General features: G+C 32.3%; 2 protein-coding genes across 4 annotated transcripts; both read right to left on the reverse strand.

Annotated features, from left to right (window-relative positions):
* Positions 1-291: 291 nt before the first annotated feature.
* LOC124366586 (keratin-associated protein 19-1-like) lies at positions 292-5,515 on the reverse strand. Of its 2 annotated transcripts, none has more exons than XM_046823180.1 (2): positions 5,382-5,515; positions 292-663 (listed from the first exon to the last, which is right to left on the reverse strand). In XM_046823180.1, exons 1-2 carry the CDS (start codon positions 5,404-5,406, stop codon positions 374-376), a joined length of 315 nt encoding a protein of 104 aa, XP_046679136.1. In that variant the 5' UTR covers positions 5,407-5,515; the 3' UTR covers positions 292-373. The 2 variants fall into 2 exon arrangements, with proteins under 2 accessions (XP_046679136.1, XP_046679135.1); XM_046823179.1 differs by lacking the exon at positions 5,382-5,515 and adding an exon at positions 2,756-4,894.
* Positions 5,516-8,270: 2,755 nt separating this feature from the next.
* On the reverse strand, positions 8,271-12,545 carry LOC124366588. Of its 2 annotated transcripts, none has more exons than XM_046823181.1 (4): positions 12,248-12,545; positions 11,843-11,901; positions 9,430-9,502; positions 8,271-8,537 (listed from the first exon to the last, which is right to left on the reverse strand). In XM_046823181.1, the coding sequence occupies exons 1-4, from the start codon at positions 12,282-12,284 to the stop codon at positions 8,329-8,331; spliced, it is 378 nt and encodes a 125-aa protein (XP_046679137.1). In that variant the 5' UTR covers positions 12,285-12,545; the 3' UTR covers positions 8,271-8,328. The 2 variants fall into 2 exon arrangements, with proteins under 2 accessions (XP_046679137.1, XP_046679138.1); XM_046823182.1 differs by having other exon boundaries at positions 8,271-8,534; positions 12,248-12,462.
* Positions 12,546-16,985: the final 4,440 nt, after the last annotated feature.

Consider the following 16,985-nt stretch of genomic DNA (forward strand, 5'->3'; position numbering starts at 1 on the left):
CTATACACAACTAGTCAAAGTGACAGGTACTAACTCTAACTTTAACTCTATGTAAGTGACTCTACAGGTCTCAGGTGTCACTGTAACACAGATAGTTGTTTTGCCAGATACGAGTATTTACAAACAGCAGGGATCATGTCATTTTTGTTAGAGTAATGATAGTTGTTTTGGCACGCTGAATATACAATATTAATACTGAGGTCGTAAAAAAACGTAAAAGATCACCATTAGAGCTGGTTATAAATGTTTCACAAGAACTTAAGACTATAATGGGAAATCATAAAAGAATACTTAAAAATAATAGTTATAATTAAAACTTAACTAATGTTCCAGTAACAAAAATTTATAACAAGTCATAAAAAACACGGCAAATTTATCCACAGTTGCAGCCGTATTTGCCGTATCCATCACATCCACAGCCATCTCGGCCGAAGACTCCGCTAGGTACCGCAGTATTGAAGGAGTAGCTCCTGTGGTTACCGTATCCTCCGTAACCTAATGGGTAGTACGGGAAGCCTTCGCCAATCCCGTAGCCCCCGTAAGGATAACCATTAGAATAACTACACCCTATGTTGCCATAACAGTCTGTGAAGGGGTATGCTCCTGGGAAGAGGTAGTAAGAATTGATTTCCCCAGTAAAGCACACCAGAACCACCAACAGTCCTGTAATCAAACCATGTTAATTATTACGCATATTTACATTCCTCTTGCAAATTAAAAAGTATTTTGTGTGGTTTTTCATTTAAGTACCAAAATCCAAAATGTATTAGAATAAAAAAATGTCAAAATCAGTAAAACGAAACATTCTTTTTGGACGTTCCTTAAATATCTTTATACAAGCTGTTCAGTAAGTGTTAAAATACTTTTGAATTTTTTTCTGTGCCTACAAATGAGCAGCAAAGTTCATAGGAAGGTATTTCCAAAACCCTTTAGTTTCCGTCTATCTGTCTGTATGTATTTTTCATTAAAAAATATACTTTTGAACCAGTTAAAATAAAGTTATGAAACTTTAGAATTGCATTAAACTTTGGTAGTCTTTTAGAAAATAACAAATTCCTTTTAACCGTTTCAAAATGGCTTCTGTTTAACATATTTAAAGTCAAATAACATAAAAACCGTTATAGTTATAAAAAACACATTCAGACAGATAGAAGGAAACTAAACGGTTCAGACATACCTTCATATGAACTTTCATACTCATTTTTATGTGTGGGCCAAAAGCCCAAAGTACTGAAACAATTTTTATGAAAACCCTGTATCTCACATTAATGCATTCAATATATTAAGTAAACTGATAGTTATTGCTATTTTTGTTGACAAAAGTTATAACTTGCCAAAATATACACGGATTGTGCCAACTCACAAATAGATTTTTGTCACTAAAATGCGTTTTTAAAACCACACTGAGAACCTAAATACACATAATAAATAACAAGTAAGAAGTATACATGTATTTGAAACATAGCACAGAATTCTACCCATCCTGTGGTCATGTTAATCTCTGATTCCTATAATCCAAAATACTATTACAGATGCAATGTTCAGGATCGTCTAAATCTGATTCCTGTGTTCTCTTCGATATCTTCACAATAATAATACACTTGACCAGTAAAGTTTTGATAGGACTACCCTCATGACTTTAAATTTTAAACTCAGACCATTGTACATGTCTCGTATGATTGTCTAACTGTCATGATGTAATGTCGATACAACGTTTATGGATTTTTATAAAGTTTTGACTAGTTATATCATGATATATTGCTGACAAAGATAAATACAATTTATCTCTTCGTATCTTAAAAATAGACGCCGATACATATAAAATTATGGATATAAATCTAATTTTTTATTGCAGGATCTGGTATTACACAAGTTATTAATTTAGGACTCTTATTATTTAATTTTGTTCATAAACGATCTTCATTTATACTTCAGTAGCCAAGTTATAATGTATGCAGACGATATGAAAATAGGTATATAGTACCGTGAATACAATGGGAGGTTGTTTAATATTGCAAACTGAAATGAAATCTGTGTTTCAATGGTATTATCCAACAATTTTGAGTTAAATGTTAATAAATATTCTGATACGCCAATTAAACACAAAAAAGCCTCTTCCGTTCAGATATCGATACCTTTCGTCGACATATTTTGTGATCTGAGCGTGTGGACAACGCGCTACTCCAATTGAAAGGCCATGTAGAGAACATTGTAAGCAGTAATTACAAAATGTTAGGCTTCATCAGGCGTACACACAGATTATTCAACAGTAATTGCACGTCTGTTAGGTTATTTAATGCCTTATTACGACTGGAACTTGAATGTAATAGTGTTGTTTGGTCCCCTCATACAGCAATACATGTTGTACTGATAGAACACATTTAAAAAACGATTTTTGGACACTTAATATTTTATAAAGTTTATAATCAACATCAAACACATTTTGCTCCTTGAATATAGCAGTCTGATTAATTGATTTGGATTAGATCGATTGGAAATGATGTGCAAAGAGGCACTTTTTGAAGTTTCTTGATAGGTGTGACGTCATCCATTGATGCGTCATTTGGGCGTTGTTTCTGGATTGTATGAGGAAGATGCAACAAGCCTCCTCCCTTCTTAATGCATCTATTACGCTTTATAAACCCGTAGTTGATGAGGTTGATGTGAAATTGAACCTATCTAAGTTCAGATGGTAATGTGTTGTTGCTCTTAATGATAATAAGGATTACTAGGATTACTAATATGGAATTAATACCTGTCTTTAGGAACGCCGCAGCCTTGTTTTGTCCCATTGAGATGGTCATTGAGTCACAATTTGTTTCGTTATAATACTCATCGTTTATATCCCCACAATGTAAATTTAGAAGCAAATACTTTATCTCAAAACTGTAATATTAAACATCAGAATTTTATTTTACAATAGAGAAGATTTTTCTTTATTTCTCATTTATTATCATATGAGTATATATTTTTTGGACAGCTGTGCATAATATATTTTATGCCTATGTGAATTTTTTGGATGTATTGGCATGTGAATAGTTTTTCCTTTTCTAACAGCTCCATCAGTAATGGAATTTGTCTGTTGGCGCGGCTGTTGGCCGTGTTATTTACAGTGAAAAGTGTTATGTTTCTTTATTTATTTTTTGAACACTATTGCTAAAGTTTTCAGTATGTTTTAGCGTATGATTGCAAGCTTATGTTATGTTTATAGATTGCATAAAATATTATATAGGTAGTCATGGGTTTAAATTGATATTTGTGCTTAAAAGATGTTGTAATTAAAATGACAACAGTTGTACTCGAATTGATTTGTTTTTTTTTAAATGTATTTATCTGTATGTAACCCATACAGTTCTGTTTATTATTCAAGTATGGTGTTAATATACAGATTCATAAAGACTGATCTTACAGCTTTTACAGCTAAGAATTAAGGGCCTCGAGGGGTTTACTCAAAGAGTCTCTTATGAGATACCTGTGGTTCTTGGACAAAGATCCAATGTATACAGTACATAATACAGGGGGGTTATGGTGCAGTTCAGATTGTTCACATAAGAAAAAATTGTGTTAAAACAATGAAATCTCAAATTAGCATTTGTTCAGGATTTATTTTTTATGAGTAGTCGAATAGCAATGAAAGCGAGTTTAACTAAATTCCACTTTTTCTAAACGGTACTAAAACACGGGTTACGTTTTTTAATTTAGGTTAAAAAATTCCAAAACATTCTGTACATAAAATAAAATATACAATACATTATATAAGGAACTAAAATAATGATTTTCTCCCTGCTACTAATCAGTCTCGAAAATGGCTATATCGTATTAAAAGTTTCTGGTGGGATCACTCTTGGAATCAGTTTGGATGCCATTGGAAGCTTTGAGATTTTATACATCAAGTGCTTCAAAAGCAGATTTAAATATGTAAACTTAGATTACAGATGTAATAAATAGGCTATATTTTAAAGATTATTCCAGACAGTTTGTAGAAAGATTTCCGATGGTGCTTCTTTCGGAAGCTTCAAGCTTCAGTATCGATTGACCAATGGATAAGCCCATGAAGTATGAGCAATGGGGCATTACCAATAAAGATGTGTAACAAGTATATCAATCAATATATTTTAAGAAATTACAAGAGAAGTTGTTCAAATTTACTTGAACAATTGTTGAAACATCCAATTCGTAGTCTGAATATGTCCATGTCCATATGGAAGACAAGCATTTCAATTTCAATTAGTCTAATCTTTGTTAGGTATTGCTCTTAAAAGCAAATTTTACATATCATATTATGTGTTTCGTGGCCTTTTTATGGATATAATTACGCTGTTTAATTTATGCCTGCATTTTAGATTTTTAACACACTTTGTGAATTATATTTTTTTAGGACGAGCACATCGAAAACTTCAACATTATTTTTCTTGGATACATCATAATTATTTGATACCATAATCTAAATGTTCTTTCTGGAAAAAATGCGTGTAGACACTGGCAATTAGGATTTTAATGCCTAATTAAATAAATAGGAATACACATATAATGCAAACGAACATTCTATAAGCAAATTTTTATAAACCACGAACACATAATTAATGAAAGTTGAGAACTTAATTGAAAAAAGTGTTTATTTACTGAATATAAATTATAATATATCTAATAAGGAACGTAGTAAATAAAATATTACAAGTGAAAGGCGAGGTGAAAGAAATAGCCATATTCTTAAATGTTCAAAATGACCGTGTTAATATAAAATAATTCGACAAACCTTTTTTTAATATACGGTTCATCCTTTTGAGTTTATTTTTTATGGTCACTAATTCTGACCTTCTTTCCTCGCTAATCATTACGGTACCTAAAAATACAGTTTTTAAAATGAAATTTTAAACAAGAATTGTTTTAATAACATGTAATAAAATAAACTTGCTTAGAAATTATGTATATAAAATTAGCTATAAATTAAATATACAAAAAACAATTTAGTTAAAACTTTCGAATGAGTAAGTCTAGAAGCGTTTACTAAATTATGTTATACATATGGACTTAACAGCCCTCACAGTATTTATAATATGATTTTGACAAACAATCGAAATACAATATACTCTAACTACGCTGTTGCGCTATTTTAAAATATTTCACAACCTTGGATATATTAAAGTTAAATATAGTTATAGTCGTATTTAGGTTTTATGGGGTTTACACGTGTATTTAAATTAAAGTTTAATAACCAACAATAAAAAAAGTATTAAATTACTTATATTAAATATAAGAATAATTTATATAAGTGAATTAATAATATTAAATGTGAATTAAACAATCGCGATCAACATGTCTATCTACGGACTGACTAAGCACAGAGTAGATTTACTATAATCAATCGAGAACCGACTCACCACTAAATATCATAGTATTCCTCATCCTGTAAAGTTCTGACCACAAAGCACAATAGGCTCCTTATCAACTGTTTACATAGGCCGCCTATTGACACTGTTATCGCACTAGCCTGTACTTCTCCTTGTGGTGTACTTCTAGAGTTCTAGTTCTTTTCATTTATTCGTTAGAAGGTTGAAATATGCTAACTATCGGGTGATATTGTAGGAAATGTAACATTTTGAAGGTTTCTTACTGGAAGATTTTGATTTAATTTAATTTCTCCATCCAATTAATATGATTATGCTTTATTCGTATAATATTAAACATTAACGAGCTGCGGTGTAGGAATACTTTTCGTAAGCGAAGTAAACAATTTAGCTGATTAAGAAAGTGAGTGTTTCTGTGTGTCAGACCCACTGTACTTGTATGTGTCTACTTCAAAATACAATCAGTAACTAATTGCAGAGGAATCCCAAAAACAATTCCATGGAATATGTGTTATTCCAAAAATTTGAAACTGAGACAGGGGATTTATTTATACACAGATATTCTATTGTTTTGCTCTATAATCTCACAACTGTCAAAATTAAATTAGAAGGAATTCTGGTCGGAAAGAATACTGATAAATGTAAATATAAATGTTAATCGACTTATTTTTATAGTTTGAATTAAAAAAAGATTTTAAAGAATAATACTGGATTAGAATGAACAACTATTATTTTGATTTATAATGCAACTTGAAACAGGAAATCTTAGATCTTGGGTTTATGCAGCCGATGTTGTAACTAGCATGTTTTCCGGTTCACAAAAGTCGACATATATTCATACAATTAAATCCTTAAAATATTTCGGCCTCACTGTGGAGAGCGGTTCTTCTCATGGTTCATGGTTTTCTGGAAACATTTACAAGAAAACGATACACATGACTGCAAAAAAGGGCATGTAAAACAGACGAATGTTTTAGAATCTTCCGATAGCCAATAAAAGTTACGACCTTATTTAGAAAGAATATATTTTCCACCAATTCATGTCGTACATTAGTTGTATCACTAATTCTTACTGAAAATAGGAGCACCATATAAGTGCTTTAAAATGTGTAATTTATTTGTTTTATTACCATCAATGTTGAACTCTACCAGTACAAGTTAGTGTATTGTACGAAACATATAAATCCTTAGTTAGTTAGTTATGTTGTTTTAAACTCTAAGAGAGTACAAATGTCATGGTCTCAAGAACAACCGTTGTCTCTTCTTCGTTAGAATTTCAGGTAGAAACATAATTAATTTGTATAGCTTTAATTCAAGTGCTTCAAAACCAGATTGCAGACTACAAGGATAAGACAGAATTTGAATTTCTAGTTTTTGCCTCGGCACTGGTACTTTAGAGATCTAGTGTCAAAAACTGGTTATTTGAGTACTTATCAAGATTCATTTCATGTGGTCCACTCAGTACAGGAACTCTAATCACTACCTGAGTATTAATAACACATGAGTCTGTAAGGTTCATAGTCATGCCAGGTGAAGATCCATTGAATAGTAGCCACCTGGTGGAACTACCAGTGTATTTGCTTGTAAAGCGAAACTACCAAAACTACCAAGCCCGAAGCGAGTAAAGCGACCACCATTCATTCGCGTACAGCATGAAGCGACTACCACGCAAACTTGCATTACGTGAAAAACAGTATACGATAGATGGATACCGAAACTACATTGTGTCTTATACTTGAAATTTTGATAATTTTAGGTATTGTCATTTCAAACGTGTCAACTTGTCATGACCACGCGTAATGAGAAATTCCAAGAGAAGTTATGCAGACTCTTCTGAAGGTAAAGTTTGACTTCTATCTGGGTTCGAACCCGTCTGTGAACTGTAAAGTGCTTATGCCACAGGTTAAACATAGTTTCAAGATATAAGCTAAAATGTTGGACTCGACTTCCTCCACCAAATAGTTATTTAAGACACTCCAATATATTTAAATTAAGATGTAAATACGATAAACATGAATACTGTCTCTTTACTGGACCATAACATCGGAATTTCCTGATTGAATATAGAGAAACGCTCGGAAAAATTTTCAATAAGATGATGATTTAATAACAGAGCGTACAGTAATAGTAGTGCAGCCCTCATTTTTGGGCCTTTCTTGGCAGAAATGTATTTGTTTTTATCAGCGTATTAGACCATTTCGTTGCTCCATGTCATGTTTTAAAGGACTTCTACAGAAGCGTTTTCTGGAACCCTGGTGTAGACTAGGAATTTCCCTTAGCACATTTGATATAGCTTATAAGGTTTTGGAAAATTGAAATCTTTGTCTTGTTTGCTTCCTAACCTTTCCCATGAACAACAATGTGTTATCATGATTTCACAATTTATTCCCTTTCGCTGCTCCACATCAAATTTCAAAAGACTCATTACAGGAACATTTTTGTATCATTGATGTCACTAGCAAACTTCTCAGATATTATAGTGATCGGGAACAATCAAATCTCCGCACTCAATATTATACCGTTGCCCCCGGATATTTTTAAATTTTTTCTGCTATAAGGACCTCATTCCACAGCCAATCACGAAGACTGATATTTCGTGGATTTTTTGAGATAACGTGTGGTGTTTGTAAGATAAAGGTATCTCCGCAAACCGCTTGTCTGGATTCTCTATATGGTTTCATATGAGAGCTTTTTAAAGTTATTTCCTGGTCTGATTCTTATCCGACAATAAAAAACGTAAATAGTAATCAATGTGAGGCAGTCCTCTTTCATTAAAAAAATATATTCCTAAAAATAGGTTTATTAGTTTCGGAAAAGAAAATCTATGAAGATACATAAACATAGTTGCATAGAAACAGGTCAAATTGTTAATAGTCTCCTCCTCTTTGGTACCGGGCCAATGCTGAAGAAGAAAAAGAAAAATATAGAAATGTATACTTTATTAACAAATAATTTAACAATAAATCCATAATAACTAGAATCATAAGTAGTTGACGAAGGGGGTGCGGTATCCTCCAAAGCCTCGGCCCACATAATTGTTCCCCAGTGCAGCCAATCCGCCATAGTACCCGTAGTTGGGGAAACCAATTTGGGGAAATTGTGGTCCATATTGGGGCACGCCACAGTCGTTGTACCCGTAGCCACAGTCGTACTGGAAGGGGTACAGAAACTCTGCCCTCTCAACCACTGCTGACATAGAGACAGAATTACATTGTTATCAGAGAGAAGTGAAGAAGAAGATGTTGAGTAAAAAGATTCCTTGCAACTTGGAGATCAATGAACAGTGACAACAGGAAAAGAGCTGGATGGCAGAATCCCAGAAAGATGAATCACTATCATCAATATCATTGTCTATTTCTTAAAAAAAAAAATATAGTTTTTCTATATTCTGGTCTAAAAATAATGGTTTATTTAAAAAAGTAAATACGAAAAGCAGAAATATTATGGATATATTTACAAGCCATGTCAAATTATATGAACATTAATCCACAAATTTGGTTTTTATTTTTGATTTGAACGATATTACCCAAAATAAAACATTAACTTCTTCCAATGTAACACACCCCAAGAAATGGATGCCCAAAGTCTCACATCTAGTTAAAAAATCCATTTCAAATAATTTTATCGAATTTTTTTTATAGGGAATAACATAAATGGGTTGCTGTTTTCCAATCAGTGGGAAAAAAAACACTTAATGTAGACTTTTTTTAAAAATTTTCATTTGTTTCAGAACGGTATTAAAACCATAACACATTTTGTAATCTTGAAAATAAAAAAAATGGATACCTTTTAAATGAAGGTAACTGACATAATAAATCCCGCTTGCCTAAAACTACAGAATTTTGAATTGGAGCAACTAGTTTCACCATGTATCCCTTATTGAAGAGAGTCAAGCTGTGAAGAATTGAAATGTGGGAAAGGTTGAATGTATTTTAATTCGTTAAACTTATGTTACTTACTTAAGGTATATAATACAGTATATGTTACAAGAAAAATTAAATGTGCAATTTAAATTATATTTGATAAATTTTGAATAAAAAAAATGTATCCTTTATATTTTTATAATGCACTCGTATATTACCTGGTTCGACGCATCTCTGATGTTGTCCACACCTGTATCCAGGGCAGCAATTGCCATTAGGCTCGTTACTGCACTGAAACATATGATAGGTATAAAGGTTTAGTCGTGAATGAAATATGTCCATCCACATATGAATTGGAAATCGTACTGCAGTGCAGCAAATCTATCACCGAGGTGTCTTGCATACAAAATCAGCCACTCAATGGATTTAATTTAATTTCCCTTAAGGCTTCCGTGATACTATACCACGATGTTTAAACCTGGCTTATTACAATATAGGAGGTAAATCTCACATTAAAACTGTAGTCTGTTATCTTATCTATCCTCACTATTATATGCAAAGTATATTTTAAAAAGCCCACTTAAGATAAATTAGTGGAAGAATTACGGTCACGTAGAACTCGTGACATATGAGAAATGTAATTTTAAGAAAATAAAAGAGAGAATAAGCAAATAATAGAATATACTGGTATGGAGAAATAGTTGAAATGTACCTAGAATAGGAAAGTGATCTGTGCATAGTAGTTGTATATAAGAATATCGTTTACAATTAATTAATCCCTAAAAATGTAAATATAGTGTTTATTTACGTTAAAAAATTGGTTACTAATAATATTCTACTAGCGATACATACTTTTTTCGCTTCCAGCTGGTTGTCAAGCAATTTCAAATGAATATTATTCTTGCTCCGATAGCTCTTGAGGTTACAAGATGATGGCCGTTTAAATTTACACGAGTATTTAATTAATCCGTTGTCAGTAAATGTGTTAACTAGAACAATTTATAATTAATTATAACTAAATTTAGTCACGATGTTACAAGGAGATGTTGCTAATAAAACGTTTTGTCTTGTAAGAATCCAAGATGATGAAGTTTGTTGATTTGAAAGTGTTACGATTACATTAACTTATTAAAATTGAGAGTTGTTTCACCATCAGTGTTGTTCAAATTAAAAATATTAAAAATTATTTGATATAGAGTATTGAGTTTGACATTTAGAGATGACGGCTACATGTAAAAATCAACCTTTCTTCCAACTGAGCCGGGAGGGGTATTTAAAAAGCTGCACATTTCCTTATTCGAGGATACAATACACAAACCTTCTTTAAACAAAAATAATTCATAAACTGAATCTATTGACGTGACAACGTCTTAAATTAGGTTGCGGCTCGGAGTCACTCATGAAAAAGTGTAACGCCCGGTAACGTTACGATGCCCGTCCAGTGGGTCCGCCGCACGGGATCCGCACGGGATAAAGCAGATAACTGTGGGTCCGCCGCACGGGATAAAGCAGATAACTATGTTTATTCGTGAAAATGTGGAGTGCTTAGATTCGTCATTTACAACAACTACAACAATAAAGGTAAATAATTGTACACTGATATTTCATTACCGTAATCTATGATTGATTGATTAATTGTTAGATTGACACAAAAGTTGAGAAACTGAGTTTATAGGTTATGTCATACTATTGACAAATGTTGATAGTGTTAAGTAAATTATTAGTTTAAATCACTCTGCAATCAATCGTAATTCAGTCGATTGAGAAGAAACAGCGCGTATTGCTAGTCAAACATTTAAAATAACAAATTATAACCTCTAACCTGTCATAACAGTGCGACCAAACAAACGAACTAAACCGACCAATCACCACGCGCGGAGTTAGAATTTAACTGTGTTTAGCAAGAATTTCAAATTCCAATTTTAGTAAATGTTTTATTCAACTTTACCATTTACAATAACAAATTTTAATTAATTTCAAATTATGTACAATGTTTTAGTAAACAAAATATATTTCTATAGTTAAAATTTGTGCAATTCTTTTTTTCATTCAATTCCTTGTTACTATTGTGCAATTTAATAATATTCATATCAATAAATATTCTACCGAGAAAAAGACGTTGTCACGTAAAATCTTCGCCCGTAAAACCGACTTTACAGGCAACCATAATTTTTTTTTAGTAGTAAAATTATCAAAAGTTTTTCATACCAAGTATACAAGGAGAGCATACGCAATGTAAAGTTTCATGCAGATTAATTAAACTTTTATGAATTTGGTGTATTAAAACAATTATTATAAATGAAAATTTGGAGATCTGGCATGGAAAATTTGTGTTTAATGACCGTTAATGGTTGTAGCGACGAAAATCTCAAGACAAATTAGGGATTTGAATCTAGGTTTCTGAGACGACGAAAGACTATTTACCAATAACACAGGTTTCAGAGACTTTAATTACAAAATATCAAAGTCAAATGACATTACCTAAAGAAATTAGAGACATATGTGTCCAGCTTTCTTATTTACAGTAGGATGAACATTATAATAAATTTAAGTAGTAATTTAAACAATATAATAAATTAAACATATTGTTCTTGGATAAATGATCTTAAGTTCTTAGAAGAGACAACTTACAGCACATCCAGAAGTCCCACACCTAGATTCCACTAATGAGATGATAACGGCCAACACCACTGCACAATAAAAATTTCTTAGTATATTCCATAAATGTAAGAACGTTGAAAAATATCGTATCTAAGAAAAGATAATATAATGCGTTGAAATAAAACGTTGTAAAAATAAGTTTACTCTGTTTTTAATAGATTATATACTGGTTTATCTATTGTATATGAATACAAATTGATGCCTTAATGAACTAAGCTTGTTGTTAATTAATTTCCTGTGTCATTCGACAACTAAGTTATTTAGTTTAGAGTTTTTAATATTTATCTTCTGAAATCCTTCATACATTTTACATCTCACACATGCAAACAAAATACCAATAAATCCAAAAGATAACAACCATTGGCTGAAACATACCCGAAAATAATAGTAAAGATGTTTTCATGGTGTTCATTGTGGCCTATTCTTGAGAAATAAAGGTAAATTGTAAATAACCTTATCTACTCTCTCGGTATCTCGGTATTGAGATAAATAAACTTTCAACAGGTGCGTTATATAAAGTACAAAAATTCTTAGATGTTCCAAGGGGGTTTTCAAATTTATCACAAAGTAAAGTTTATATGTATGTATATATATATATATATAATGATAGTATATAATAATATATTAATTTGTGGTTCAAAGTACACGTTTAAAAAAAGCTTGAATCAAGGATTTTATGGAGTTCCTAAGTAATGAATTAAGTATATTTAAGCAGTAAGGAAACAAAATCCAATATGTAGTTGAAGATATTAAGTTAAAACATTTTTATTAACATTTATAACAGGAAAATATGTTTTTTATTCATACAAACTTATAATAAAATTCATTAGAATGAAACTCGTTTAAATTTATAAGAATTAAAGGAAAAGTGTTAAAAACTTAAAAAAATAAAACAGGGTTCTCTTTAAACTTGTCATAATACGAGTAATAACGTCCTGATATTTCCTTTCCCTGAACGGAAAGTAAATGAAACTTATCTCTTTTATTTATTTCTTTAGCATTTGACTATTACAATTAGCTAAGATTATAGACGATCACGCTAAAAATAAACCGATATAATTCACTATCTAATGATCCGACAGGAAGTAATGAAGTAGTTATCACACAAACGGGCAGACAAACAAACGAAGAACCCTTTTATTGCTTCACCTAAAATTAATAGCACTCTCTTTTAGACCAATAGGAACCCATGTACCATGTTTCAATTCTGTAGAACGTTTCTGTAAAGAGTTATAGCAAAATAGGGTATTTTTTAAATTACCCTTTAAATTAATATTCAGTTTTAATGCATTATTGAAGAATTTGACAGGATATATTAACTAAAGACTTAGTCACCAATCCAGTGGAGTAGCTTCATCACATGTGTTAGTAACTCACTAAACAATAGCATATGATTGTACTGAGTTTGTTTACTCTAAACATGCTATAATAATTTAAAGAAGAATCTAAAATATTATATTTTTATCTTTATATTTATCTTATGAATTCAAAATCCATATAGCTCTTCCTTCAAACAAAAGGAGTCAATTTAAAAGGTTTCAAGTCTCTACTTTCTGTCATTATTATCACACGGACTGACAGACATATACAAAACGTAAATTTAAAGAAGGATCTGTCGGGTACATTATAATATATATTAGCAAAACTTTCTGATATTTATTGTGAACTAAATTTATGTGTTGTTTCACAATTTATTAATGGGCGCAGGTAAGAGTGATGTATGCAAAACAATTTTATCAGTTCCTTATTAACAATGGCCTTCAGCTGCAATCCCTACTCATAGGAACTGCCTAGCTTAAAAGGCCTTTACACGCACTCGCTAACTGATAAAGGCTTTCAACGATGCTCAAAACTGATAATGGCCTTCAGCACCATTCACTAAATGATAATGACCTTCAGTCATAATAACTAAGCTGGTAATGACCTTAAGATTACTCACTAACTGATACAGACCTTCGGCCTCTCTCACTAACTGATAATGTCCTTCAGCACCATTCACTAAATGAAAATGACATTCAGTCATAATAACTAAGCTGGAAATGACCTTAAGATTACTCAATAACTGATAAAGATCTTCGGTCTCTCTCACTAACTGACAATGACCTTCAAACGCATTCAATATTTGTTGAAGGCTTGCAGCCACACTCACTAACCGATAATAGCTTTTATTACCTCTCAATAACTGATAATGGCTTTCAAACGCACTAAATAATTGATAACGGCTTTTGGTCACACTTATTAATTAATAATGGCCAGTATCCACAATCACTAGCTGATAATGGCGTTAATTTACACTCATTAACTTATAATGGCTATCAACAGCACTCACTAACTAGTAAACGCTTTCGGCGCTCTAAACTAATTGATAACGGCCTTTAGTCACACTCACTAACTGACAATGGCCTTCAGGCGTACACTCTAACCGATAATAGGCTGAAGCCGCAATCACTAACTGGTAATGGCCTACAGCCACACACACTAACGGATTATGACTTTCAATTTCTCTCGATAACTGATAATGGCTTTCAAACGCACTCAATAACTGATAACGGCCTTCACCCCCTCGCGCGTACACACACACAAACACAGAGATAAAGCTCTGCAGCTATACTCACTAAATGATAATAGCTTTCAGTCACACTCACTAACTGATAAAGGTTTTAAACGCACTCAATAATTTATAATGGTTGCATCTAACACGCTGATAAAGGTTTGCTACGCTCACTAAATGGTAATTGCGTTCAGTCAAACTCATTAACTTGTAATTGCTTTCAGTCACACTCAATAACTGACAATGTCTTTCATTCCTATACATTAACTGATAATGTCCTTTAACCGCACTCTCAAATTGATAATGGCTTTCAGTCACACTCACTAATTGATAATGGCTTTCAATCACACTCACTTATTGAAAATGGCCTTCAATCACTCGCAATACTGATAATGGCCTTCAGTCACACGCTCTAACGTATAATACTTATAAACTCACTAACTGATAAAGGTCTGCAGCCACACTCATTAAATTATGATAGCTTTCACTCATACTTAATATCTGATAATGGCCTTCATTCATACACACTAATTGATAAGGCCTTTAACCGCACTCAGTAACTGATAATGGTCTGCAGTTACACTCACTAAAATGATAATAGTTTTCAGTCATACTTAATAACTGATAATGGCCTTCAGCCATAGTTACTAACTGATAATTGCCTTCAACCAAACTTCCTAACTGCTAAAGGTCTGCAGCCACTCTCACTAAAAATAATAGCCTTCGGTCGTACTCATCAACTGATAATGGTCTTAAAACAAATTACTGGAAATAGCCAGTTTAGCCGTTATCAACCGCACTCACTAACTGATAATAGCCTTTTGTAACACTTTACGATTGATAATGGTTTAACTATGCAATAAACCTACAAGGGCTGGTTTCTGACATATTCCTTATATATTCATCTAAGTGTGACCTAAATACAAAGACTATGAAATAATTATATCAATCCTTATTTACATTTTTTGAAGAGTATTGCAGTATTTTGTGGTATCAGACTGGATATAGTATATGCTTACTGCAGAGAAAACAAGATAATTACTTGCAAATTTGTTGATTTAGGTTTGGTTTTGAATATGGTGCCGTATTATGAATGAACCAAACACTGGATTTTCTAGTTTCCAATTTTCTTGTTGATAAGGAAGTGCCAGGCAACTTCATGATTTCATGTTTTCTCAGCAACTTCTTATCGGAGAGTGGACGCTCCATTCTCAAGGTACAAAGTAGAACGCGAAAATCCTTTCGCCCAATTCAATGGTCAATCTGAAATACGAGCTCTGCATCGTCAACTCATCTTGACAACCCGATATCTGCATACGAGGATATCTTTAACGACAGCGACCATCTGCCACACCATGTGTTGCGTAATAGGCCTCGCTTAGGTTGTATGCCAAATTTCAAGTCTGTAGCTCATTTAATTTAGGTTCATGTGTTACTGTGGCAAATGTTAAAATATCATACTCAAGTACTCATTTTGTTCAGAAATGTATTTATTAGCAATTCTCTCTTTCTCATAATGGTTACCCATAAGAAAAATGCATACATGCTCGTTAACTCCCAACCAATACCTATGGGGCTATATACACCACCATCATACTCTATGTTGTTTATAGACAACGGTAGCAAAGCTTGTATACCTGTATGTTATCCGGATGATACCACAAAACAATCTGATATAGCAACTTGAAATTTTGCATGAAACTTCACTTCTAGATAGGAAACACTGAGTGCAGTTATGGTGTATGTAGCTCCATGGGATTTAGCTGAGCGTTAGCGAATATTTTTACATTGGTCTTATTGGTAACCATAATGGCAAAGAGAAAATAGGAGGATAAATATATTTATGAAGCAACAGAGTACAGTCATATAAGATTCAAAATGTTATGTTTTTATTCATAGAGTAAAAAGGACTATATAATAGAGTGGTAAGTCAATGTTAAATGTGGCAAAATTTGATTTGAGTTCACAATTGACTCAAATCACGACTATTTCAGTACGTACCCTTTCTAGCTCAGTGGAACATTATTATTTAAACATATGAAACATAACTTAATGAAAAAAAAAAAAAACATTGGAGTATATCATGCGACAAGATATATCAACAAAGACTTCTTAATTAAAAATGTTTCATGAAACTTCCTTTCTGTATACAAGAATGATTTATGTAACAGTGCATGTCCAATTATTGAATTTGGCTGAGCAGTATTGAAGCTTAACACTCAGTGGACTGACAAAAAATCTCTTTAGTCTGCCTGGGGATGTACAAATTTCTGTTCTGTATGAGCCCTTGTACACAGACCGCTTATGGGGTAAGTAACCAAAAGACCAAGTCAACTCAATTACTATTTGTTCTATGAATTGCAATATTGTTGTTTGTAATTATTATTTCATGGTCACGATTCTTGTGTATTATTAGCTAAAAATTAAACGTGATTTATACTGTACATGAGAGATCTAGGACCTAAGTTGTTCTACCAAAGTTTTTGTTAAAAACTATCAAACTGAAAGCTAAACATTTTATGCATGCACACACAAGTATGGATCAGACAAACTTAGTTTGCA

Source organism: Homalodisca vitripennis, chromosome 7, assembly GCF_021130785.1.
Source record: "Homalodisca vitripennis isolate AUS2020 chromosome 7, UT_GWSS_2.1, whole genome shotgun sequence".
Taxonomy (NCBI): Eukaryota; Metazoa; Arthropoda; class Insecta; order Hemiptera; family Cicadellidae; genus Homalodisca; species Homalodisca vitripennis.

What these genes read in the sequence shown, in the direction of transcription:
- LOC124366588 (XM_046823181.1), bottom strand. Translation starts at nt 12,284, where the DNA reads ATGAACACCATGAAAACATCTTTACTATTATTTTCGG. An exon ending in ATCTTTACTATTATTTTCGG is followed by an intron (nt 11,902 to 12,247) that starts GTATGTTTCAGC and finishes TTTATTGTGCAG; the next exon opens with TGGTGTTGGCCGTTATCATC. An exon ending in GTGGGACTTCTGGATGTGCT is followed by an intron (nt 9,503 to 11,842) that starts GTAAGTTGTCTC and finishes CATATGTTTCAG; the next exon opens with TGCAGTAACGAGCCTAATGG.
- LOC124366586 (XM_046823179.1), bottom strand. Translation starts at nt 2,804, where the DNA reads ATGACCATCTCAATGGGACAAAACAAGGCTGCGGCGTTCCTAAAGACA. An exon ending in TGCGGCGTTCCTAAAGACAG is followed by an intron (nt 664 to 2,755) that starts GTATTAATTCCA and finishes GTTTGATTACAG; the next exon opens with GACTGTTGGTGGTTCTGGTG.